The sequence below is a fragment of the Vigna umbellata genome, chromosome 2 (assembly GCF_029865625.1).
Source record: "Vigna umbellata cultivar VRB3 chromosome 2, Vumbellata_1.0, whole genome shotgun sequence".
In the NCBI taxonomy this organism is placed as follows: Eukaryota; Viridiplantae; Streptophyta; class Magnoliopsida; order Fabales; family Fabaceae; genus Vigna; species Vigna umbellata.
In genome coordinates, this window is record NC_142166.1 from 14695308 (window position 1) to 14720393 (window position 25086).

At 32.1% G+C, this 25086-nt stretch overlaps 1 protein-coding gene and 1 non-coding gene across 2 annotated transcripts; one reads left to right on the forward strand and one right to left on the reverse strand.

Annotated features, from left to right (window-relative positions):
* Positions 1 to 8481: 8481 nt before the first annotated feature.
* LOC148203469 (transcription factor MYB61-like) lies at positions 8482 to 10329 on the forward strand. The gene is made up of 3 exons (XM_088107879.1): positions 8482 to 8916; positions 9028 to 9157; positions 9249 to 10329. The coding sequence occupies exons 1-3, from the start codon at positions 8784 to 8786 to the stop codon at positions 10051 to 10053; spliced, it is 1068 nt and encodes a 355-aa protein (XP_087964005.1). The 5' UTR covers positions 8482 to 8783; the 3' UTR covers positions 10054 to 10329.
* Positions 10330 to 16409: 6080 nt separating this feature from the next.
* Positions 16410 to 16516, reverse strand: LOC124831215 (small nucleolar RNA R71). The gene has a single exon (XR_007028246.1). It is a non-coding gene; the product is annotated as a small nucleolar RNA R71 (small nucleolar RNA).
* Positions 16517 to 25086: the final 8570 nt, after the last annotated feature.

Here is a 25086-nt window from a genome sequence, read left to right on the forward strand (position 1 = left end):
AATGTATAACTTTTACTTAGTAATATGTCTTTAATTATTTATTACTTTGTGTTTCAATATTATTAGTTAACACTACTTTTTATTGTATTGTAGATGGAGATAAAGAAGAAGATGCTTCAAGAGAGCATAATCCTATGGATTTATTCATTCAGGACTCCAATTTAATAGATGGATAATATTATAGATTGGATAATTCAGGAATATATCATTTGTTTTATCTTGTTTTTAGACCTATGTACAAGCATGACAGTTTTATCTTGTGCTATATATTTTGTTAACGGCTATATGTAATTACATATGTCTCATTAAAATATATATAACAATATATTTCTTTTGTTTCATTTTCTTTTATATTAATTGATCATATTATTACTGTTTCAATTTGATCGGTCAAAGTAACATGTTATAAGAATCTCGGAAGAAGAGAGTGAAAAAGAAGTTAATTAAGTGAGCCAATGAGCCAACCCGTGGTGAGTCGGGTTGGGTCGGACCGGGTTACCCGTTTTGACAGCTCTAGTTTTTTACGTAATTTAGTTCTTAATTCACACTCTTAACACATTTATTACCTCTTTTTCATTACTTTTTAATTGTCAGATTTTTATTCCAATTTTGTTTTTATTTGTGTGTCATGTATAAAGTTCAAGATTCCATTAATTATTGTTTTACTCATTATACTCTTAGTTGTGAAAAGTTTAAAGAAAGTCAAAATATTTTGTATATTAGAATCAATAAATTCGAATTTGTATATATTACATAGTTATATTAATATTATAATGTAAATGGATTATACTTTGTACTAATTAATTTTTTAGAAAGTTCATTGTTTTATACTTACTAATTAAATTTTTTTTTAAATGAGAAAACAATGATTAACCTTATATAAAGACTTAGAAAATGATTTTTAGAATTGGCAGTAGTTAAAAAAAATAGAGATTTAATTATTTTAATATTAAAAGGATTTAATATATATATATATATATATATATATATATATATATATATATATATATATATATAGATAGATTTGTTATAAACGATTTTATAATTTAAAATTATACAATTTTTTTTAGAAATCACTTTTGTAGAGTTTTTTGACTTTTCTTTAGAAGTTTTCCTTCTCTGTTTATTTGTTTAACGACCAGAGGCTGCCTCTGTGATCATCATTGAGTTCTACAAGAGTAGCCGATTAGAATCTCTAATAGAATAAGTTAGTTTTGTACCATTTTTCTTGGTTTAATCTATCTTTTATATGTAGGCTTTACTAACTTGTATGTGACCTTAAAGTCATCAACATGAGTCTCTATTGATCAATGATCATAATAGTATGATCTAATTATGTTTGCGATTTTTCTATGAGTAGATAGAGCATTCTAAGGAGTTGAAGATGTTTTGATGTCTTAGAGGTTGTTGAATAGTTTTAACAAATAAAGGAAGCTAGTCTTTCGTCTATGAATTTGTAAAATTAGTTTAATTATGCTACTCCATGTTGATGTTAGAGAAAAGTGGTTCAATATGATTTTTGCTTCTGTTAAATCTGTACTAGTATGTAATCCTGTGTATTAAGTGCAAAAATGAATTAAGTGTTATATGAATTGGTGGTTTGATATGAAAATTGAATGAGAAGACTCTAAATTGAGAAATTGTCTTGATTTGTATAGATTAAAGTCTGATTTATAGTTGTTTGAAATAAAAGAAAGGATTAAAGGTACCAATTAATCAAGCTAGATCCTTCTTATTTATGTTTTGGTTTCTGGTGTATCATCAAGTGATAGTAGAGGGACGTTGGGCGCCAATTTCATATTTCAAGGTCTAAGAGCATTTTGTTTCAAGACACTGGGAGTAGGGAGGCACCATTGGGTACCACTTTAACAATGGACCTCTGACTTGGTTCTCGTTGGTTAAGTTTGTGCTTCATTAGTTGAAACCAAAAGCAGTGAGCTCACTGGCTCTATTCCATTTAACACCATTTTTATTTTATCTAGAGGTGTCCCAAGGACCTTCTTTCACTAGGTGCTAGTATAGCTCGCTAGGCACTAGGACCTTAGAGAGATAGTACTCAACACACACTTCTGTCGGGTGCCATATGTTCTACATCTTGTATAAGTTGTTTTTCATGTTTTTGTGATATCAATTGTTTCTAAATGTTATATCTAGCTATTAAAGTGAAATACCGATATGAATGTATGGATTGTGGGGAGCCTTCTAAGGAGGGAATCCCATTGAATGTGTGGTTCATTAGGGTGTGCCTTGAGGTAAAGAATGCTCCATTTTTGTGTAGTCATCCTAAACTCTACTAATCATGCATATTCAGGTAGAGGAGAATTATTAGATGGTGAAAGTGACAAGAGATTTTGTCATAAGGACGACCTTAGTATTCTTACGACTATGATTAGACTAACTTTGTGTGGGTAGAACAATATTTGTATCACTACAAGTGCATGACTTCACTAGTTTGACTCAAAGGAACATATATGGAAAAATTGAATTCCAAAAGAGTTCTGATTGTATCTATTATTATGTGATATTGAATGACTCATTGTCTTATAGATGTATGTTTTATCCTTTTCCAGCTAGTATACCTTGTTAGTGTGTTTTGTGGTTGTTGTGTTGTCTTTTTTTTTAAATGATTATCTTATAAGTGTGGACAAATTAAGATCAGATGTAAAGGCACCTATTGTGGATGAAAACCAACTATCTTAGTCGTAGAACAATATTAGATATATTAGGTATAGTTTTGGAATAAAATCATAATACAAAACTTTAAAAATATAAATATATTTTATTATTATAGTCTTATCAAATGTATCTCAGATAAATTGTTTTTTGAATATTTATAATAAAACATTTTATTTTAATAATATTATACTATTAAAATATGATGTTACACCTACACTATTTTATATTTTATATGCTCTTATATCATGAAAAAAAATTATTACAAGAAAAAGATAAATTATTTAATGAAAAAAGTAAAAAGAGTTTTGATACTTTACTACCAACGAAAAATGTGTTATTTTGAATTTTTTTATATAAAAATAATAGTGTATTATTTAAAAAAAAAATTTATAATCATGAAAATTAATACTTTTTATTTGTTTATGTAACAAAACCTTAAACGTCTACATACTATTAAACAGAAAAAAGTATTATTATTATTTTCCATATAGCAATGTATGTTAATGTTTCGGTATACAAAATTGGTGGTTTTGTTGGTGAAGACTTATTTGACACTTTTTGCACTAAGTAGGAAGTTAAAGATAAGAACAAGGAAGAAAAATTAAATAACTCATAGTTTTACTAATTAAATTAACAATTTGAAATCTTCTTTAAAGTGGCTTTAATATTAGAATAAGAAGGAAAAGAATCGTTAAATCTCAACTAATTGAAAAGTTATTTTTAGAATCATATCATTAAGTATGATAAAAGTAGTAAGTTTACTTATTTTTTTAGTTCAATGTGTTTTTCTCATGACTAAGTTTGTGAGAATTACCATGTATAGCTCGAAAACCATAATAAAATAAATTACTATTATAATATATTTTGACATTTTAAAATTAAAAATTTTAAATATATGAATTTCAATATTTTATTATTATTAGAACAATTTTAAGTAATACAAATTAGTTTTACTAATATTTTTATTTTTCAATTTACATTTTTATTAGATGATATATGTTTTTTGTTGTCAACAAGAACAAATGTATTTAAATAAGTCAATTGTGCAGAAAAAAAGAGTGATATACACAAAACAAACAAAAAAAATTTAATTGTTAGTTATGAACATATATCATGCAAAAAATTACTGTTTATTTTCAATAATGGTCTTTCAATTTAGAAAAAACAAAACTTATGATACATCAGGTATGGATCATTATCAAAGGAGTCGGGGTCGTCATTGCTCTCCAAATTTAAAAATAAAATAAAATTATATGTAGTATATTTTAGAAATTTATAAAAATTAAATTTGATAGTTTTTTATTTTTTTTATAAGGCGAATGTTTATAAATAATGAAAGATAAAATTAAATATAATAAAAATAAAAACAATAATTAAAATATTTTTTATTTTCTTTTTTATTATGTTCCGTACAAATTGTTTTTATCTTCCACTCTTTTTTTCTTATTTCTCATATATATATATATATATATATATATATATATATATATATATATATATATATATATATATATATATATATATATATATATTAATATATATAATATATAATTATATATATATATTATATATATAATAATATATATATATATATATATATATATATATATATATATATATATATTCATTTTAAAAGAAAAAAAAGTAATTTTCTCTTGTCTCATTTTAGTGATATATTAATTTATTAATTATTATTTTTTTATTTCATAAACTCTTTATATATTATTTTTTATGAATATAAAAAAAAATTATTTATTGTATTTTTTTTCACAGTACATTTTTTTTTTATTTTGACTTGATTATCAGAGGATTTTTTATTTAATAATTACTTTTCTCAATTTTTATTATATTAGGTTAAAGTTTCAATCTCAAGATTTTATTGTTGATGTTTTTAGCTATCTTCATTTAAAAAATACATTAATCATGCTTGAATATGTCAATTTTGTATTATCAAAATAAGATTACGGAATAAAATAGAAGATGATTTTTTTACGACATAATTATTTATATTAAACAAAATACATAAATAGAAGATGATTTTTTTCTTTACTTATTCACACTATATTCTTTTCCAAGAACATTTAGTCCTAGATAACTGCATACTATATTTTTAATGTCACAGTAGTCTTTTTATTATTATCCATCTCTGTAGTCCTGCAAAATATCATAGCAAAAAATCATACACAAAATAATATTCTCTTTTTGTACACCATTATGATATATTTATGATATATTCATACATTTTTTCTTCACTGTCCTACTCCACTTAATTGTTGGTCGGTATTAAAAGTCCATCAGATATAAGTCAATTTGTATCAAGTTTTGTATCAAAAGGTGTTTGCAAGCTTGAAAATACTTTGACATTTTTAAACTCATATTTATGGTTTTAACTTTTTAAATAACAATATGTTACCGATATCAAACATATATTCTAAGGTAATTTTTTTTCTTTTAAAAATATCAAATTATTTTTGGTACCATCATATCCTCACTAAGGTCAAGACTAACAATAAAATTTACACTGTGTTTGATAGTCTGAAATAGATTATTCCTATTTTAGGTTAATTCTAATATTTGTTACATGATTTTAAGTGAACCATTACCTAAACGTTGTTCGATATAGGAGCATTTTAATAAACGCTAACAATAAAATGTGTCTATATCGTTATTAATTGAATTTATTTTATAATAACTACAATCTAATCCAATATTAGACAGAAAAGAATAAAAATCTTAGTATGCGTTTGGATTGTTTCAATGGAAATCAAACATTTTTTTTGTTTATTTCAATTAACTAAATGGAAAAACAATATAAGTGGTGTGTTAAAACAAAAATGAGTTAACACATTCTTAATTGTTGGAGACTTAATACAGTGATCTTAATGTTTTATAATATATTAAAAAATATTAATACATTAAAATTAGTGTATTTTAAAGATACAATATAAAAAAAAGTAAGCAAAGAACATGAACTCCAATATTTGATATCAATTTTTTTAATATCAATAGTTTTATTATGAACGAGTTTTATATTTTTAAAACACATCATCTTTCTAAAATCAATTCTTTTTCTTGCTCTTTTTATGTTATCTGTTTCATATGTGTATTTTCAATCATCTATATGAGTCCTTGTTGATCATAATGATATGCCTTGATCATTTTTGTATTGTTCTTAGATATAGATACGACATCTTGTGAGATTAAAGTGATTTTAGATTTATTAGAGCAAGTTCAACTCTCTCTCAAGTAAGAAAAGTTAATTGCTCAACTTTCATATGATTAATACCTGGTAATTGGTAATTGTATGCTTGTATGATGTTTTTCCTGTATGAGCTGTGTGATTCGAAATTAATGAGTGAAAATTGAAATTAGAGTTGTAGTTTGGTTTATTTGAATTATATGATGAAATTGGGAATGTTGCTTAATTGATATTACTTATGATATTGTTTGAATAGTTGCATGCGGTGTAATATGAATTTGTCATTTGTTTTGGTTGTTGGACGAGTGTGCTTTCAGGTCGTTGGACGAATGTGCTTTCAGGCACTACTCGTTGAGCGAGTAAATATTCTCACTAAGCGAAATTAGAGAGTCTAACTCTATTATATGTTCTCTTGTATATTTAATGTGTGAATTTGTAAATGTTAAAATGATGGTTGGTTTATGATGTTTATTTGAGAATGGTTGATAAATTTATGAATAAATATGCATGCGATTAATGTTGTATGAAATTATGATGATGATGAGCTTGTTAATGATCATGAATATTATATACATCTTTGGCATAATTCTATAAATTTCATAGGGAGATTCTTGGTGGTGTTTCATTAGTGTAAGCATTGATATGAGAGTCCACACGTTGAATGTTATCTTGTTGCTCTAATCATCATTCAAGCTCAGGTAGAGTAAAATAAGGTATGTGGTGAGTAAAATTGACTAACCTTGTGTACGGTAGGATGAAACTCATTGACAATGACTCTATAAAGTAATAGAGGTCACCACAAATGTAAGATTCCTTGAGATTTCACATCAATACTTTATTTGAATAATTTAGTCTAGAATGAGTCATGATTTGTGATTTAGTTGTTTTTATGAATGAGTGATGTATGATAATATCTCTATGTTGTTTTATGAAAACTCTCTTGTACATTAGCTTACCATGTTGTTTACTTTGGTATTTCTTGTATGCTTGTTTGTTTATTTTGCGATGATGATCTTATTGGTATAAGTATATGAAAGTGAGTGTTGAAACATCTATGATGAAGGACAGTAATATCGCAAAGTTTCCTTCATTTATGTCTAGTAGTTTTTCATTAGTTAGTTTAGATATATTTTATTATTACGATTATATTTTTTAGATAACTATATTAATATATATATATATATATATATATTATTTATGGTAATCAATGTGTTATTTTATCACTTATAAGTTGATAAAATTGAGATTTTACACAAATATTGTATTCAACACCTGTACCAATAAAATAATATTTTTATTTTAAAATATAATAATGTAGAATGAATCAACTAGGAAAATAAAATAAAAAAACATAATTATTTATTTTAAAGTATAATAATATTTCACGTCAGTTATTGTCCTTTCTTCTTGAATTCTCGATGATGTTTTGGTTCCAAAGTACCATTAATTGATAACATTATATACTGAAGAAAATGCTTCCAAACTTTTAAGTAATAATTTATCTGATTATATGCTCAATGATAACTGATTAAAATAACATTACGTGGTCTTAAGGGTAAAATAATATTTTTAATTTCAATATGATTTCCTCTCTCCTTTCATCCATGCCAAACAAACTTGTATAATAGTATTTTTTTTTTTCACATCAAACAACTTTAAATTTCATCCCCTTTTTTTCCTATCCATTTTCCTCTTTCTTATTTTTCACTCAGTTGTTTTCTCCTTGCCAAATGATAAAACATTAAGGAAAATTTTTATTTTATCAATGATTAGGAAGTGTTATTTTAAAAATTAAAAAAGTTGTAAGTAAACGTGTTATAAATTTATGTAGATACTCCCTAAGAAAGGGTTGTTAATAATACACTTCTAATTTAGTATTGACTAAATTACTAAAGATATACATGAGAGTTGAATAAGTAGAATGAATAAGGTCAGACAATTTCATGATTATTTTTAATAAATTTTATATAAAAAAAGTTAGACAATACATTTCATAAAAGTAAATTACCTTTAGGGGGACATCCAAAAAAAATTTGCATTCACGTTTTATGATTTAAAATGACCTCATAGAATGAGATCATCACCAGGTTAACTCAAAAGAACAATTATACCAGATTATGATTTAGGATTAATATTCTTAAATCAATCACAGCCAAAAGAAGAATCTAATATTAAGCCACACAATATTTTTAAATCTAATATTAAAAAAGGGAATATCATGTTTACAGTCAAAGGGAATTTGACTTGTAGCAAAAAAATAGAGCACTTTCTTAGTAAAGCATATGCATGCGTTGAAATTTGTGACTTACTTAGAGGAAATATTTATGTTTTTTTTCCTTAAAAGGTATTTTAAAAATACTTAACACAATTTCAAACATAATTTACACCAACAAAAGCACGTGTAATAATTTAATGGTAAATAACAAAAGAATGTTCTGAAAATTGAAAATATATATGGATGTGATTAATTATAAGTCTAAAGTGCATCTTTTATACTTTATGATGCTTAATTATTGTTTTGTTATAATTTTTGTAGAAAAAAGGATGTCTTAAAAATCAATCCAATACAATGCAAAAAGCAGCACTGGATTTGCTTAAATCCCACTTGATTGCTTCACCTTCCTCCGCAGTTTCTTTCTCTCTCTCATTCTATTTCATAACTTGAATCCTAAGTATGATTTGCACCATCTTCTTCTCTTTAAATGCACACAATTAGTTCCTGGTTTTACCCTCTCCACACAGCAACACTGACACATTTTCCACCTCCACAAACCTTTCACTGACACAAGCACACGGGTAATGTCTCACTATATAGACCCAGTCACCACTTCCTAGTTCGCACATCCTTTCTCCATAATTAAGAAAACACTGTCCTTTTTCTGTCCTTTTTCTCACTGTCTTCCCACACATGGGTCGCCATTCCTGTTGTTTAAAGCAAAAACTAAGGAAAGGTTTATGGTCCCCCGAAGAAGATGAGAAGCTCTTCAATTACATAACCCGATTTGGCGTTGGCTGCTGGAGTTCGGTTCCCAAACAAGCTGGTCGGAATCTTAAAACTTCCCCAACGTCTCGCTTTTTTTCTTTTTTCTTTTTGTTTCTTCTCTTGTAATTTCTTGTCGCTGAAAGAAAAAGCATTTCTTTATGAATTGCAGGACTGCAAAGGTGTGGAAAGAGTTGCAGATTGAGATGGATAAACTACTTGAGGCCGGATTTGAAGAGAGGGATGTTCTCTCAACAAGAGGAGGATCTTATAATTAGCCTTCATGAAGTTCTAGGAAATAGGTATATATATAACACTTGAATTAATTATGTACTGATTAACAAATTGTGATGCTTTGGAAGGGTTTTTGAAATGGTTGTTTTCCAATGACAGGTGGGCTCAAATTGCAGCTCAGTTACCAGGGAGAACTGATAATGAGATTAAGAACTTTTGGAATTCTTGTTTGAAGAAGAAGCTAATGAAGCAAGGGATTGACCCTGCTACACACAAGCCTCTTGTCAGTGCTGAAGATAACATAATAAAGGAAGAGAAGGACACCATAGAGACACCGTCTGTGTTGTTACCAGCGTCTCAAGGGATTTTAGTCTCCTCACAGGATTCACCGCTTCTGGTGAACAATTCAAATTACTATGATGGTTTGTTCAATGTAACAGAAACTTCAAGGGAAGTTTTCGTGAGCAAAAATGCATTGGACCCTTTGTCCTCCTACTTTGAATTCCAAATGGGTTACGATTCAAGTGTGAACCCAATGAGACAGTTTGATCAGAACCAGGTGGGAACCAATTCAAGTTATGGATTCTCCTCATTGCCGTGTCTGAATAGCTCTGATCACCACGGGAACGTGTCGGTGGCAGAGTTTTCAGACAACAACTCAGCTTCTAAAATCAGTTCTTTGTTGAAGGAAAGTTCAAGCAATAGCTCTGGCATGAGTGTTTATCCAGGGGCCGGCTGTCAAATGATGGAAAATGCCGGCTTCTCATCATGGGAATGTGACAATAAAATTGATCCTTTGTTACAGTTTCAAGTCAATGTGGTAAAATCTCAAGAGTTCAAGACAAGTTCGTGGCAAGAAGGCCAATTTCTGACTCAGAATTCCATAGATTTCACTACCTATCCGTTAATGTCACTGTCGGAGGATCTAACAGGAGCAAATTTTAATGTGTTCCAGCATATGTGAGCTGTAAATTCTCCTGTTTTTTTTTTTTTTTTTTTTTTTTTTTTTTTTATTTTGAGTTGATTTTTTTTGTGTTCTTTATCTCTCGTTGAAAATTGAAACGACAAGATATAGAGCAATAGAAAGATGTTGATAACAGCAGATTTGTAGCAAAAGATGAGATGATCCCTCTCCTCTCGGATATCTTTGTTTTTCCTGTTGATGTATCTGTTTTCATCAGCAGAAGTTTGAATGACGATTATTGCTGATTAATATGAGTGAATCTAATTATTTTTATGATCCTAATCTTTTCACGTGTCCATTCACAAGCCTTTTATTTCAACATATAACAATCATAATTCAGAGCACTCCACCGTATATACTTCAATTTGACTGATCGTGAATCAATCCAACACAAGTTAAACGTATATAATTATTATATAGAGTAAACAATAAAATTTAAAACACAAAAACCATATAAACTATCTAAAATAAGATGACTTTTTATAAGATCACAATAAGATGACTTGAAAACCTTGCTTATGTATTAATTCGTCTCGCTTTCATGTAAAAATTCTCTCTCTATCACCGTCACACATTCCTCTTTCTTTTCTCTTAAATTATAGTCCTTGTCGTGCTTACTTTGGTTGTCTTCCATGGAGAAGAAGCGGGTCAAAGACTCAAATTATCAAATATGATGAGGGGTACTTGTCACAGTCATTAGCAGTGATGCAGAATTTCAAGACTCAATGGACGTATACACATGGACAAGGATGTCTGTATATATATAATATGATGTAATATGAGTGTGTGGATTGATCTGTGGAAAAGTCTACAGTGATGCTGAAAAAGATGAACGAATAAAAAGCCGTACACATAATATGAGAAGGAAAACGCCTTTGAAAAAGAAAAAGCCATGAACCTTCTTATGCTACGCGCTCGTACGTTTTATGTACACGTTGATGAATACAAAGAATGAGACACGTATAAACAAAATATGAAGGGTACGTAAACAGTGGTGAAAGAGTTTGAAACAGTGTGATTATCGTATATTATTATGTATGAGATGGTGTGTTACTGGCATATGATATGATATGATATGATCGAGTTGCGGGCTCCATGCACCACCATGCATTTTGTGAATCCCTCCAAAAGGTTAAAATTGGCTGCCCAAGCTGTGCATTATTGGAGAGAGATTCATATGAGATGAAGCATATATAGGTTATATATTAAGGTCTATGTGTAGGGTCTTTCAAAATCATCTCTAATTATCTGTCACCACGGAATGCTCCAACACACAATAATATGCACATAACTCCTCACCTCCATAACTTGCTGCTTATTCTGGATATATCTATATATTATATATAATTAACTTGCATAAAAATTAATAATGCTTCTGCTGTATATGTACATTTATGTATACACTTATATATATTTATATTCGCATCATCACTTGCAGCTCTCTTCAGGTTTCAGACAGGTTACAGAAATTATAACAGAGAACGTGACAATATTTTATGTTGCAGATCAATTTGCTGATTCGCTGGATCTTTTTGGGGTGCTATAGCTATACGGATTTGCCACTGTTTAAAACGATTTTACAAGTGAATATTACAGAAAATAAAATGCGGTGCCTGTAACATTGATTTTATAATAATAATTTTGGATTTTATATAAAAAGAATTTAAATTTGCTTGAAATTAAATTTTAAATGTACTTAGATATTTAAAATGTACTTAGATATTTAAAATTTCATTCTTTAAAGAAATTTTGATATAAAACTTAAGCTACCTTTTTCAGCACTTCTTCCAAATGAATGTTCACTACAACAAAATAAACTTTTGTCACAAAAATTTAGTGATAAATATAAGAAAATCTAGCTATTCTGATTTTAAAGTTTAACAAAAGTGTTTAATAAAATAGTGTTTAATGAAACAAAACCGTATAAGATAACACGCCAAACATTATAAATGTGTAAATGTTATTTAAATGTCAAATGTTATTCAAAGCACACTATACATAAATACTAGTACATATACAATGCCTAAATGCTAATGCACGTTATTAAATGCATGTACAAATAATATTTTCTTTTGTTGTGTTATGTTCCATTGTTCTGTGTAAATAATAAAAGGACAAAGCTTCATTCAAGGTTTTGCATTGAAAACCATTGTTATAATTAGCTTGATTTGTATATAAATTATACAAAGATATTTATATATATATATATATATATATATATATATATATATATATATATATATGTTTCGGTTGAATTGGTCTGAGGGTCGGTCGTTCTTCTTTGTTCTACTCTCTTTTGATCTTCAATCCTATCCGAGAATGCAATCCACTTTGATGAGTTGTTGACCTACAGAAGACACTCCGACGCTCAAGTCAGATATGTTTCATAAAGAGGTATATATTTTATTAGGATAGAAAAAGATGTCTTTACCTGGGCATTAACCCTATATTTATAGGGCTTATAGCAATCAAGCTCATTAATTCATATTTGATATGACAATAAATCCAATAATACATGCTAATATACTTGCTAATTGTCCATTAATACCATATGCACGTGCAATATGACCTGTCAATCACTCATAAATAGCGTATATTCACATTTAATATGGTCATTAAACGTATTAATTGACCATTAATGATACTTACCTTTCCTGATTAGTGTTTGTCTGATAGCCGGTCGGTTGCCTGTTTTGGTTCCGGATTCTCCTTAGTCGATCGGTCACCAAGTATAGTATATTAAGCCCCCCAAATCCGAGTTAACCGTGCGGCTTTAGCCGAGGTTAACTATAGGACTTATGAGTTTGAGGGAGGTTGTTGTATCTTATTTGGGCCGAACAGTTTCACGTATTGAATCTTTGTCATTTGTACTATATAGTTGACTAGCTGCATACTTGACACTTAGTCCTTTTTATCAGAGCTTCTTGGTTGACGAGAGTGTAAACAACTCGGTTGAGAGGGATTTTCCTCCGGTCTTTGACTTCAGCTTTGACGAGAGGGATTTACTTCTCGGCCAAGAGGGATTTACCTCTTGGTCTTTGATTTCAACGAGAGGAGTTTACCTCTCGGCCGAGTGGGATTTACCGCTTGGTCTTTGTCTTCAAGTTTGACGAGAGGGATTTACCTCTCGGCCAAGAGGGATTTACCTCTTGGTCTTTAATTTCAACGAGAGGAGTTTACCTCTCGACCGAGTGGGATTTATCGCTCGATCTTTGTCTTCAATCTCGACGAGAGGGATTTACCTCTCGGCCAAGAGGGATTTACCTCTTGGTCTTTAATTTCAACGAGAGGAGTTTACCTCTTGGCCTAGTGGGATTTACCGCTCGGTCTTTGTCTTCAAACTCTTCCTGAGAGACTTCACCGTTGAATATGAACTTTAACAAAGTTAGCAACCAGTGACTGAGCATGAATTGCTAGGCTTAATTTATTCCATAATGAAAGCATAAGACAAGAAAAAAAATCTAAATCAAATGAAATTGAATTTAAACATGACATTAATAATTTCTAAAGGCATGTCTTTTGTTTCGAGAACTTTTAAGAATTTTTTTACTCTTGTTGCAAAACCTAGTGTTTATCCGAAGTAGCGATGTCGAGACCGAGCGCGCGTCTGGTTCTTCGTGGCTTCATGAGGATGCCGCTTGGCCCCACTTTGGGCGCTAAAATGTTTCGGTTGAATTGGTCCGAGGGTCGATCATTCTTCCTTTCTCTACTCTCTTTTGATCTTCAATCATCTCCGAGAATGCAATCCACTTTGATGAGTTGTTGACCTGCAGAAGACACTCTGACGCTCAAGTCAGATATGTTTCATAAAGAGGTCTATATTTTATTAGGATAGAAAAATATGTCTTTACCTGGGCATTAACCCTATATTTATAGGGCTTATACCAATCAAGCTTATTAATTCATATTTGATATGACAATAAATCCAATAATACTTGCTAATATACCTGCTAATTGTCCATTAATACCATATTCTCGTGCAATATGACCTGTCAATCACTCATAAATAGCGTATATTTGCATTTAATATCGCCATTAAATGTATTAATTGGCCATTAATGATATTTACCTTTCCTGATTAGTGTTTGTCTAATAGCCAGTCGGTTGCCTGTTTTGGCTCCGGATTCTCCTTAACTGATCGGTCACCAAGTATAGTACAATATATATATATATCATATTTGCATTTAATACTTGTTGCATGTTTTCCTGCTTACCACTATTTGAAGTTGTCTTATATGCAAAGAAGGAAACAAAAATAGGTTCTACCCTGAAATGTAGAAAAACACTAGAAATGGAGGAGAGGAGGGCATTGAATAATGTTTTCAAAACTCTTTTCGTAAAACAATGCTTACTGTCTATTGCATGGGTTAGACGGTCTACAATAATTATTGGATGTATATCTTTTCAATAAAGCATTTTAGAAAAATATTTTAAATAAGGAAAGCAATAGCACAAGTATTTTTATATCGGTTCACTCAACCCGAGTTGTGGCTAGTCTTTCTTAAGAATTCTTACGAGGTTTCATTAATATTTTTCAAAGATTACAATCAAGTACAAAGCACTCCTGGTATTCACTGGGTATTATCAACCACTCCTGGTTTTCAAGTATTAAAAACCACTCCTGGTTCCTGAGTATTATAAATCACTCATGCTTCCCCTAGTCAATCTAACTAATATGAGTTTAACCACTCCTGGTATACAAGTATTGTCAACCACTTGTAGTTCCCTTAGACAACTGTCTAGAACATTTAACTCAACTGAGTTAAACAATACAAGTGTTTTAATTCTCTTAAGAATATCCAAACACAATTAGTGTTCTTGATTATAAGTACATATTCTAATGACTCTCAAGGAGAGGATAAATACAATACAATGAAATCTGAGAACTTGTAGAGCTCTTTCTCTTAGGTTGCAAAGCTTTAGACGATATAAGCTTTGACGTAGAGTAGAGCATGCATTAAAAATTCTTTCTTGTATATGTTCTCTCTCTCCTATTCTCTCTTATATTTTCAATTTCTTTAACAACTTCTTCTCTTCTGTGATTCTTCTTTATATAACCCTCTTGAGAAATGACTGTTGGACACAGAGTTGACTTCAAATAGACTTCATAGCCTTTATATGTAGTTGGACAGACTTAGGTCTACGTTGTAGGATGACAATGCTTTATTTGTGCTTTCTTTCATGAGTAGCTTGTATAGTCTTCCAGATCTAAAGGCTTTAAGAAAACATTATAGGAATGTCTTGTTATCTCTCAATGTCTTTCTGTCATTTGTTTAAAGTTTCTAATAAAGCTTAGTGTTTGATGTGTCATGATATGATCTATTAAACGCTTGCTTCCTAAGGTTGTCTAAGCTTTAATACATCATTTAGTTATGCTTAGCACGATCATCGTCCAAACGCTTTATCATTTTGTTCAAGCGCTATTCAAGTTCTATAACGTTTGGCGCTTTTTATGTGTTATTCCTTGACATATTTAAGATATAAGATAATTATATATATCTTTTGAAAGCGTTAACCGCATTATACTGATATCCTAGATAGTTCATTTTTTCAGACGCTTAGTGACTCAATGCACTTGCTTATTGAATCTTAAGCTTTAATGTTTAGCTTAGCATTTACATGGATTATGTTTTCATTATAATATTGCTTGCGGTTGGACAAAATTTACCTCAAGTGTTGTATCCTTTATAAATGTTTATCTTGTTTGATACACTTGATAGATTTTTGTATATGATAAACATATGTTTCATTCAATATTATCTTTTAGCATATACCCTTGTTAGACGTTACATTATGTAATCAATATTTCATTTAGTGTTGTTTTTTAAACTTCAAAACTTAAGTTGCTAGACAGTCTGGTTTCTCTAGATGATCTTGTCTTAACATACTCTTTGATCCTGAAATGGATATGGCAACAAGGAGAAATAGCAACAAGGTTAGGAAGCAAAACAACTCGTGAAAATATAATAGTAATAGTAGGAAGTAGTTGACTCAAACTCAAATCTACGCTTTCAAAAATCAACTTAAATGGCACATAAAACAATCAAAGGAGGTTATTGAGTGATTATAAAACCAAATGTGTGGAGATGAAGCCTGCACTACTCTCATTAATCACAACAAACCAATTTTTTGGTTTAGAAGATCCTTTCAATCACCTTGCAACATTTTATGAATTATGTGAAACTCTTGGAATAGATGTTGAAAATGAAGATGCCATTTACCTAAGATTATTCCAATTTTCACTCACTGGTAAGGCTAAAACGTGGCTACAATCTCATCTTAATCAAAGCTTAACCAGTTAGAAAGATGTGGAAAAGAAGTTTCTAGCAAGATTTTTTCCTCTAGCAAAGTTTGCTAGTGTCGAATCTGCCATTGCAACATTCTCTCAAGGATTTGGTGAACCATTCTATGAGGCATGGGAAATATACAAGGCCTTATTTAGTAAATGTCCCAACCATGAATTTGATGATATAGCACAACTTAACATGTTTTATAGTGGGCTTATACCCAAACTTGAATGTTGTTAGATGGATATGCAGGAGCAACCATTATGATTATTGAATCTTAAGACTCAAGATGTCATTAGAACATAAAATAAAACCATTTCACAAAGATGAAAAAACTGAAAAAGCAAATGAAAAAGTTGCAGCTTGAGCCACGATCTCATGGCTTAACACAATAGGTGCTGAGATGTGATTTTTGCTTATGTGATCTCTAAAATGAGAACCTTTTACACGAGAGACTCAAAAAGAGGAAGAAGTGAATTACGTGAGTAACAACAAGAGGGCAAAAAATATTCTAATAATTGGAGATAAAATGGAAATCAAAATCAACATTCTAGTTGGAGACAAGATAGAAGAACGTCAAGTTGACAATCTGCACAAATGCCTTATAAGTAACATAAATATCCTAGAAAATTTGGACGACTTCTTTTTCTCCATCTATTTTTCTCCTTGTTGAGGTCATATAGTTTTCTTCTTCACACAATATATATTAGTCCCATGGTGGGCGCAAAAAATATTCTTTTCTATAGAACCAACTATACTTTGCAAATATCTCTAAAAGTCATTATCTTCTTGATAGCTTGGGCCCAAACCCATCTACCAATCAAAGACTAAGTCCATCCTTCAAGCAAGGTCCCAACACTATAGGAATGGCTAGAAGACTTTAAGAAGACCTATAAGACATCCCCAAGCAAGTAGAAGTGAAGAACTACTCCATTTGAAAGGAAAGACAGCAAAGCTTCCGGATTAGGTCATGCTTATCACAAATCCTTCTTTGCCCAGTGAGCTCGAACTTCACTCAATGCACACATGACTTTGCCTAGTGAATGTGTGCATCACATTAGCATCCAATGAGTGTAGCTTGAGTTGTCACATGGAAATCATGTTGCATATGTGTCATATGTGCATAATACATAGCTGATGTTTAACCTTAACTAGTAGCACCGTGGGGAGGCTTAAATGAACCTATAAATTCACCTTCCCACACCATTGTATTCACTTGCTGCATTTATGGTAAAGGCATTTTGTTAAGATGACTCCAGAAACTTTCCTCTACAAAGTCATGACTAGAGAGAGTGACCTCTAGCCACCTTCCTTACATAGGTTTACCTTCTAAGCTTGCTAGATCATCACAAACACCACCTAACCATATGCACCAAGCCAATCCTCCATCAACCACACCTTTTATTCCTCTACTTTTGTTTTTTCCATCCACTATCTTCATTGGATCCACAACTGCTTGGAGTTTCCAATTTTGAGGACTGTATCATATGGTATTTAAAGCATTAGTTCAAGCTTTCAATTAAGTGTTATGTGTGGTTTTCTTGAGTTGTCATTCATCTTCCATAATTGTCTTGTTGTTTGTGTTTTAATGTTACTGTTTCATCTATTTTGTTCGGTTAAATCTACTTCTCTTTGTTGTTTTAGTGCTTTTGTTGCTTATTGTGGTTTGTTCAATCATTATAATCGGTGAAGTTGTGTTTAAATGAATCAATCCTGCTTTTAAATACTTAAATTTTTTTTGTTAGTCATGTGCTTAGTACAAGTGCTGATGCAGCTTTAATTTGTCATAATTATGGTTTAATATGCTTTTAAGAATGATAAATTGTGTTGGATTTAATTTAGAAACATGTGTGTGCCATATATCAACCAATGACAAGCAACGAGATCTTAAATGTAGCCTTGGTTGTAGTGAGCCAATGCATTCAATCTTAATCTGTGTTTGGATTCTTGAATATAAAGTGTTTGATAAAATTCGAGTAGTAACACAATTTGTTTGATAATTTCATCACAATTTTGGAGTTTGTTAATGTTGTGTGAGGCTAGGTACACCAAATGAACAATGAAATGCAAAACCATAGCTCGGTTAGTCAAGCTAGAATCACACTTTCTTGTTTGATCATGAGTAATAGCTTTTCACCGTGCTAGTTTTCTTTGAAATTTCTCTAGTATCAATTTGTTGGTCATTTTGTTGTTGTTTCCAGCTTCGCTAAGTCCAATTGCATTTGTTAAAGTCATTTTTCATACTACCTAAGTCATTGTTTCACTCTAAATCAAAATTAGTGGTCTAGTTGGACTAAATTACTCTACAATTAGAAGTGGCAAGGTTAATTTTCAAAATATTGTTGTTTTTGTGCCAAAATTTAGTTTAAACAACTCTATTTCAATGAAAAAAAATTTGTTGAGATAGTTCATTTCAAGTTTCTTGTGTGCGTTTTAGTATGTCAAACACCACTTTTGAGTCATTTTTTTTGTGTAAATTGAACCAAATGACACTAGTTTGAATAAGTCATTAAATTTGAAGCTTTTGATTGTAGTAAAAGCCTATGATTCTGATGTGAAATTGTAAAAATAGTTTGAATAATCAAGGTTTAATACATCATTTGGTCCCTACTTTTGGGGGTTTGGTTCAAAATGGTCCTACCTTACGAAAAAGTTCAGTAAGGTCCCTACTTTTGTTAAAATGTTCAATTCAGTCCTTTTCGTGGACGCCGTTAAAAACATAACGGTGCTTATGCCACTGTGGCCAAATCTGAGTGAGCTGTTGTGTTTGATGATTACGTGACACTATGAATTGAAGTAATTTGGGTGGTAGGTTTAAGTGTGGGTTAAAACAAAATTACCCTTATCTAAGACTGATTTGGGCATTTTTGGGTAAAACATTGTGCTGCAAGTGGTTTTGGTTGGTGATTCCTTCAAAGTGAAATTAGAACAGCGTACATGCGTGAGGTAAGTGGTCGTAATCTAAGGCTAATAAGTTGATGTTGTTGTTGTTGTATTTGGGGGTTAGGGTTTAATTATATTTTGTTCGATTAACGATGATTTTCGGGGTATAAATTTGTTGGGTAAATATTATATGTTGAATTGTTTTGTAATGCGGTTTGTATTGTGTTTTAAATATGATTATAGTTGTTGTTTGTTGGGTGGTTAAAGATAGTGAGGAAGATTGTCGGCTTTTTGGGTTTCATAGTGGTCCCATTGTTGTTAGTTAAGTAATGTAAGTGGTCCTCGTTTGCATTTGAGTTGTAAGGATTGGGATGTCTGGGGAAAGGTTTGAGGTAGTGGTCCACCATGGTGGGACCTTGATAAAAGAAGTCCCCTTTAAGTACATAGATGGAGAGATTGATGTGTGGGACGTTGACCCCGTTTTTGAAATAGTAGGTGCACTAAAAGATCTGGGGGTACCTTCAAGTGAAAGAGTTATATTACAGCGTACAACATTTGTTGCATAAACTATATGATGATAGAGGAGCAATGAATATGATGAAGGTGGAAAACTTTTTAGGGAAAGTTGACTTGTATGTTGTACATGGCATGGACGAAGCAGAGGTTGTAGAAGATGATGTGAACCAAATTTATTTACTTTGTGAAGCTGAAGCACCTGGTTGGAGTGGTGAGGGTACTAGGGTTGTAGGTTCCTCACACATTGAGCGTGGTGATGAAGGAAATATGGAGGAGGTTGAAGTGCAGAATGAGGTTGAAGAAAGAGCAGTTGCATCTAGTGAAGTAGGGGAGGTACATATAGAGGGTGGAGTTGAGGTGGATGTAGATGGTGGAGTGGAGCTGGAAAGTACTGGTGGACATGAGGTGGATGCTGGAGTTGAGGTGGATGTAGATGATGGAGTGGAGTTGGAAAGTAATGCTGGACAGGAGGTGGATGGTGGAGTGCAAGAAGAAGATTTTGTGGACAGTGAGGATGGAGTGGACAATGAGGTTGAAGTTGAAGTCCACAATGAGGATGGAGTGGACAGTGAGGTTGAAGTTGAAGTGGACAGTGAGGATGGAGTGGAGAATGAGGTTGAAGTAGAAGTCCACAGTGAGGATGGAGTGGACAGTGAGGTTCAAGTTGAAGTGGACAGTGAGGATGAAGGACATATGGATCATCTTAGTGGTGATGAGTATGTGGAGGAGGCAGAAGAGGTTGGGATTGCTTTGGAGGACAGTGATGAAGAGTATAGGGCTGAACCCAGTGCTAGGGGTTTGTCAGAGGATGAATGGCATTCTAATGTCCTATTAACACCACAAAACAGTGGTAGTGAGGACGACACTCATGATAGACCAGAGGCAGTTTTTTCTTCTACATATGAGAAACAAAAGTCAATGACAGATTATAAATGGGAAGTTGGGATTTTATTTAAAGACAAGGATGACTTTAAGGAGGCAATTAGAAGTTATGTTGTGCATACTGGGAGGGCTTTGAAGTTTGTTAAAAATGATAAACGTAGGGTGAGGGTTAGATGCATGGGTGGACAATGTAAGTGTCCATGGAAAGCTTATTGTGGTTATTTGCCAACACGACAATTTTGGCAATTAAGGAAAATAAATTATACACATACTTGCAGCAGGCAACTCAACATCAAAATTATGAATACAAAGTGGCTGAGTCAAGAAATAGATAGGTCTATACAACACAATCAAAATTTAAAGGTAAACGACATACGTAATAAAGCATTACGTAAATGGAATACCAAAGTTTCCATCTCCAAAGCACGAAGGGCAAAATTGATGGCAACAAATCAACTTAGTGGAGATTTTAAAGAACAATTTAGGAGAATATATGACTATGCCCATGAAATATTAAGGTCTAATCCTGGGTCAACAGTTAAGGTGAAGGTTGACAGTGTTGATGGTGAGACAGTTTTTAAAAGGTTTTATGTTTGCTTGAAAGGTTGTAAAGACAACTTTGTGAGTTGTAGGCCAATTATTTGTTTAGATGGATGTTTTTTTGAAAGGGTAGTATAAGGGAGAGCTGCTCACTGCAATTGGAAGGGACCCAAATGACTAAATGCTTCCCATTGCATATACGGTAGTTGAAGTAGAGAACAAAGACACATGGGGTTGGTTTTTGCAGTTGTTGGTAGAAGACCTTGGAGTAAAAGAAGTGTGTGGTGGGTGCACATGGATGTCTGACCAACAAAAGGTAAATCTATTCCTTACATTATTATATACATTAAACTCACTATAAATGATGTTTTAAACGTTAATGTATTTATTCATGTGGACAGGGGTTGATGCCAGCTGTGCAGGAACTTTTGCCTGGGGCAGACCAAAGATTCTGCATGAGGCACCTCTACACAAATTTTAGAAAGAGGTTTCCTGGTCAGATTTTAAGGAGTCTGATGTCGAGGGCTGCCACTAGCACATACCCCCAGGCATGGGAGAGAGAAATGCTGAAAATAAAAGAGGTTAACCTAGAAGCTTATAAATACCTGATAGCCATTCCCCCCAGGTACAATTTGTCAGTATTATTCCTGGGTCAATCAGTTTTGCATGGTTGCTAATTTTGAACATTTGTATTCATAACAGGTACTGGTCAAGGTCTCGATTCACAACTCAAGCTGTATGTGATTCCCTTGACAACAATATCTCTGAAGCTTTCAACAGTGTTATTGTGCTTGCGAGAGGAAAACCAATAATCACAATGCTAGAGGAGATAAGACTTTATCTAATGAAACGTTGGGCCACCAATAGAAGCAAGGTCGCGTCTATGGATTTCACTATCTGTCCAAAGATAAAGAACATGCTTATGAAAAAATCAAATTTGTCTAGATATTGGATCCCAAGGTAAAATTGTTATTTATAATCATATCCAATCTGATTTATGTTGATGTCCATTGTTCATTTAGTGGAATGTGCTTTGTTGTTGTCAGCTGGTTTGGACGAAAGTTGTTTGAGGAGGCATGGCAGTTAACAAACAAGTTCACAGTGGACCTTGAGAGTCAACATTGTAGCTGCAGGAAGTGGATGATAAGTGGCATCCCATGTTGTCATGCAATTGCAGCAATGAACTACTCCAATGAAGATCCACAAAATTTCATACCCTCTTGGTTCACAAGATCCACATATGAAGAGACGTATGCCTCTATGATTTATCCTGTCAATGGGCAGTTGCTATGGGAAAGAACAAGTTATGACGATGTCTTGCCACCAATTCTTCGAAAGTTTCCTGGGAGGCCAAAGAAAAAGAGAAAGTTGGAGGCGTGGGAGTTAACAAAGGATGCCACCCAAATGAGTGTTGGTGGCCATAGAAAGAAATGTACCATCTGCCGTCAAGTGGGACACAACAGAAAGAATTACCCCTTACGTCTAGACATCACACAACTAACATGTCCCTTAGCCTCACAACAAACATGTCCCCAGTCCCAGGAACCAGCACAACCTACTCAGGAGTCCATTCCACATTCAACACCACCAATCTTCAGGAAGAAGTTACATTTTAGAAGAAAAGTTTAGATGTCACTTACAAACACTTTGCATGTATTTTGATGTTATAAAAACCTCCTGAACTATGTAGTATGTTGATGCACTTGTCTTTTAATGAACTAATTTACTAATGTATATTCACTACTGATGTGATAAACTTTTATGACTTACTTTGATTGTCATGTGATGAACTTTTATTATGTATTTTCTAGGTCCACTTTAATTATGTAGTTAAGGAAAGTTGACTTGTGTTAGTATATTATGGCAGAGATGTTACATGCGTTGATATCAATTTGGGACCAGAAGTTACAGTTTTAAATTCAAAAGGGGACCACATTGGACATTTTAAGATGAAAGCGGATACTAAAATTAACATTTCACATGAACACCTTCACATTACATTGACTTTCACTTTCACATTACATGAACATGAACATTCACCTACACTTCAACCTAAACATTGAGTTTCACCTTCACATTACATGAACATGAACATTCACCTACACTTCAACCTAAACATTGAGTTTCACCTTCACATTGATATGAACATAAACACTGACCTAGACCTCAACATAAACATTGACCCACCTACGAAGATCAACCTAAACAGACCCACATTGTCACAATGTTCACCGCAATAACAACACACATAACTCCAAGTAACAATTTTATCCTTTTCTACAACTTTTGGACTAAAATTTCCAGCTCAAATATCCTTCTTCTTTGCCTGACAATTTCACCATCTCTTTCGTCATTATTTTCTTCATTACACCATTTGAAAAAGTTACAGTACATCCCTCTTGCAGATCCACCCTATTATGCACCAAATTAGCCACCAAAATTGGGAATAACTCAATAATCTATGAACAAATAAAATGGTGTAATGACGACATCCCCAAAATGACAAGGGTATTTAAAAAACCTTGTAATGACGACATCCCCAAAATTGTCTCCCAGCATTCTGTGGAGTTCTCGCAACTTTTCTCACAACATAATCACCACATTTGCATCGAGGGATTATCCCACCTCCCCTCCAACCACCATCATTTGCGGATTGCGAATTTTCTTTCCCACCCAGTTTTGGAACAAGAAGAACAACCATGAGAAGAAGCCATTTCTATCGAGCAACAACCACTGTGGTAAAAAAAGGGGAACAACTTGCACGAACCTTAATCACCCCTTTTATTACACACTTAAACCTCAACTTAAAATATTTCCACCAACTCACTTCAATTCACAATGCCACGTAATCATCAAACATAACAACTCACTCAGATTTGGCCACAGTGGCATCAACACCGTTGTGTTTTTAACGGTGTCCACGAAAAGGACCGAATTGAACATTTTTAAACAAAAGTAGGGACCTTACTGAACTTTCATAAGGTAGGACCATATTGAACCAAACCCCCAAAAGTAAGGACCAAATGATGTATTAAACCACTAATCAAATATCAGTGTTCATATTACATGAAAAAGGCAGTGTCCTATGCAATTTGCTAAAACCGGAACAAAATCTGGTGCTTAAATTTTTTATAGTTTTTTGAGGACTTTCATCAAACACTTTTGCAAAATTAGTGATACACTTAAAATTTTATCGATTTTGGTTCATTTGACTTGTTTTTATAGCTTTATTAATCTGTTTTAGAGCTATGGTAGGATCTTTTTGTTGTGCATCCATTATAAGTAGCTTTAATTGCTTGAATGTCTTAATTTTGAAATTCTGATTTTGTCAACAAATTTGTCAAATCTGTTCCAGCTTTGAATTTCGGTTCTCAGTGCATTTGTTTTTATGTTCTACATTGAACATTTGTGGTTGGTTTTCATCTTTCAATTGTGGTGCAGTTGCTAGCTTATAAGGAGCCAACTCTAAGGTAGCTTCTTAGGTGATGGAGATTAACTTTCTCTCTAAGTCTCTGACTTTACTTTGCTTTTGGTTTGCACAAAAAGCCAATTTGTTTGAGTGAAGGTTTAAGAGGCACAAAGTACCATCCACCCTATAGTTGTGAGACTTGATCTACTACGTTAGTGCAACTTCTTTCTTTTGTCGAGAAGCAAAATCTGCCTACCTTTTTGGCCATTGTTCTTTGTGTTCCTAATTTCTTGTATCAAAAGGCCTGTAAAGTTCAAGTGATTGGAAAATCCTTGGTGTTCTTCCTTCACTTGCCATTTCTTTGTTTATAGTTTGCAACTTTAAAAGTGGCTAGTCGGTAAGTGTATCTGGAAACCAAAGTTTCAAGCCACGTCATAGAGGCTCACACTTTAATTATTTTTTTTAATTGTTCGTGTAGAGTGAAATAGATTAGAAGAGATTAAACTCTAAGTCTTT